Below are 2,839 nucleotides of genomic sequence, written 5' to 3'. Positions count from 1 at the left end.
CCAAAGCATACTATGCATGTGAGCGGTCTATCGTGGCACCCATATGGCAGTGCCATGTCTATTGAGCATGTGTTCCCATATTTGTAGGCTCTGGTACGAAAATACAGCGAAGCCAACACGACCATGATCACCCATGATGATCTCGGTGCTGGAACTGTAGGCGTCCTTACTACAAATAGTGTTTCGCTATCCAAATTGAACTTGAGTGTGCCATCTAGGGGAATATTTAGCCACCGGTAAACATCATTTCGGGTGAGGGTGGAGGGGAGCAACTTGCTGACAATACATGGTTTCGCCATTATGGGAAGATCTCCCCCTCACCAGTCTCTAAGGAGTAGACCCGGGCTAGCACTGGGTGTCTCCATCTGGTGGCCACCAGAACCACGTTGAAGGTGCCCGAGTGGCAGTCTCCATGCACGTGACCTCGCACGTCGGCAACAGCGACCAAGCGCGTGCCAGAAGCATAGGGAGAAGCGCTCGCGAGCGATCTAATCGGGGCGTCGAGGATGCGGAAGAAGGCCTGGTCCATGACGAGGCGCCCCCGTTGCCCATAGAAGGCGGAGGCGCGGACAAGCAAGGAGGGCAGCGGGAGGAGGCGGACGAGGATCTCGCCGAGGTGGTCCTCGTCTCCGAGTGGCCCCGCCGTCTGCGGATGGCCGGTGCGGAGGGCCATCACGCCGCCACCGCCGCTGCCCTCGTGACTCATGTGAAGATAAACGGAAATGAGTAAAGCGGAGGCTGTGCCCTACTGGACGATACGTAAGAAGGAAGGAATACACGGGCTGGGCCTCTAGAGAAATACGTTCTAGATAAATACAATTGAGTTATAAAACAAAAAAACAACTACTAATGATATTGATATAATTTGCTACCAATTAGTTCAAAGCACAGTAAAGGCTTTGGGCAACCATGCATGCAAAATAAGTATGTTCAGGCAACTCCTGTAATGTAAAGATAAGAAATTACCTGCCGTATAGAAGTATGCGAACGGATGGTAGGAATACTCCAAAAATCACCACTCCAATGACTCAAGTTGAAGCATGAAGGAGTAGGTGGCCGCACGCCCACTGAAGGACACTGTTAGAAGAAGCGCATCACCATCCTCGAAGTACCCTACTATATTGAGCATAGCATACCAAAGCATACTATGCATGTGGGCGGTCTATCGTGGCACCTATATGGCAGTACCATGTCTATTGAGCATGTGTTCCCACATTTGTAGGCTCTGGTACGAAAATACAGCGAAGCCAACACGGCCATGATCACCCATGATGATCTGGATGCTGGAACTGGGAATGCCATTAAAAATAGGCCTCCTGACAACAGATAGTGTTTCGCAATCCAAATCAAACTTGAGTATGCCATCCAGGGGCATTTTTAGCCACCGGTAAACATCATTTCCGGTAAGGGTGGAGGGGAGCAACTTGCTGACAATACATGGTTTCGCCATTATGGGAAGATCTCCCCCTCACCAGTCTCTAAGGAGTAGACCCGGGCTAGCACTGGGTGTCTCCATCTGGTGGCCACCAGAACCACGTTGAAGGGGCCCGAGTGGTAGTCTCCATGCAAGTGACCTTGCACGTCGGCAACAGCGCAGAGCACGGCCCCATTGTAGATGACGTACTCGCCATCGACGAAATCTAGAGGAATTACCACGCCGCGGAGGCCCCTCGTGACAGGGGCGAACAGAAGGAGAAGGGTCAGATCCCGGTTGATGACGAGGACGCGGCATGGCGGCATCTGAGCAAGGTCCAGCGCGTGCCAGAAGCATAGGGAGAAGCGCTCGTGAGAGATCTAATCGGGGCGTCGAGGATGCGGAAGAAGGCCTGGTCCGTGACGAGGCGCCCCCGTTGCCCAGAGAAGGCGGAGGCGCGGACAATCAAGGAGGGCAGCGGGAGGAGGCGGACGAGGATCTCGCCGAGGTGGTCCTCGTCTCCCAGTGGCCCCGCCGTCTGCGGATGGCCGGTGCGGAGGGCCATCTCGCCGCCACCGCCGCTGCCCTCGTGACTCATGTGAAGAAAAACGGAAATGAGTAAAGCAGAGGTTGTGCCCTACTGGACGATACGTAAGAAGGAAGGAATACACGGGCTGGGCCTCTAGAGAAATGCTCACTCGCTAATTCTGCTGCTGTCGTAGAGGTACACGCGTATTCTACCATGTATGTTGTGTTCTGCTGCTGTGAATAAAGAGAGTTATGTGCTTATTGCTTTGTTTTGAACACCTTGCAAACTATTGGAGACTTTCCCTTTAAAGGAAGGTAATGAATCTTACCTTTTATATATACTAGTCGGCAACCTGTGTGCCCGCACGGGCTTTACAAATTAAGTATCCTTATGATTCAACATGGAGAGGGAATAGTATGTCATGTAAAAAATGTTTCATTCCATTAAAAAAATGTTGCTGACATTTTTGAAAAATGTTCACGCATGTCGAAAGTATGATCGTGACACTTTTATAATTGTTTGTACGACATAATATAATTGTTTGTCAAGATGATAGAACAGTAATTGACACCTCAACTTAGGGAAATATAAAGGGTGACACATCAACCATTGAACAATTTTCGCTAGCTAATGGACATGTGAAGAATTTTCTCCTTTAGCAAGGGTCGGTGTTCATGGCCATATCAAACACTGAGGGGTGCATAAAACCAAGACAATAGTGTCACTAACTTAACAAATAACAATTGACTGTCAGCCTCACAAGTCTAAATTTCTATGCTTTCAGTGAACCACTCAGTCAACATGTTAAAATGGGGAAGAAGAGGATGTTCTATGCATGGATAATAGTAATAGCATTAACAACAACACAATCCTGAAACAAACTAAGGTCTATTTGG

At 49.6% G+C, this 2,839-nt stretch overlaps 1 protein-coding gene across 1 annotated transcript; it reads right to left on the bottom strand.

Annotated features, from left to right (window-relative positions):
* Positions 1–1,449: 1,449 nt before the first annotated feature.
* LOC141026714 (uncharacterized) lies at positions 1,450–1,979 on the bottom strand. Its single transcript, XM_073503557.1, has 2 exons — positions 1,827–1,979; positions 1,450–1,740 (listed from the first exon to the last, which is right to left on the bottom strand). The coding sequence occupies exons 1-2, from the start codon at positions 1,977–1,979 to the stop codon at positions 1,450–1,452; spliced, it is 444 nt and encodes a 147-aa protein (XP_073359658.1).
* Positions 1,980–2,839: the final 860 nt, after the last annotated feature.

The sequence above is a fragment of the Aegilops tauschii genome, chromosome 7 (genome assembly GCF_002575655.3).
Source record: "Aegilops tauschii subsp. strangulata cultivar AL8/78 chromosome 7, Aet v6.0, whole genome shotgun sequence".
Lineage (NCBI taxonomy): Eukaryota > Viridiplantae > Streptophyta > Magnoliopsida > Poales > Poaceae > Aegilops > Aegilops tauschii.
Note: the sequence above shows the minus strand (reverse complement) of the source record. Positions and strands in the feature narration are given on the sequence as shown.

What these genes read in the sequence shown, in the direction of transcription:
- LOC141026714 (XM_073503557.1), bottom strand. Translation starts at nt 1,979, where the DNA reads ATGGCCCTCCGCACCGGCCATCCGCAGACGGCGGGGCCACTGGGAGAC. An exon ending in GGCGCCTCGTCACGGACCAG is followed by an intron (nt 1,741 to 1,826) that starts GCCTTCTTCCGC and finishes GACCTTGCTCAG; the next exon opens with ATGCCGCCATGCCGCGTCCT.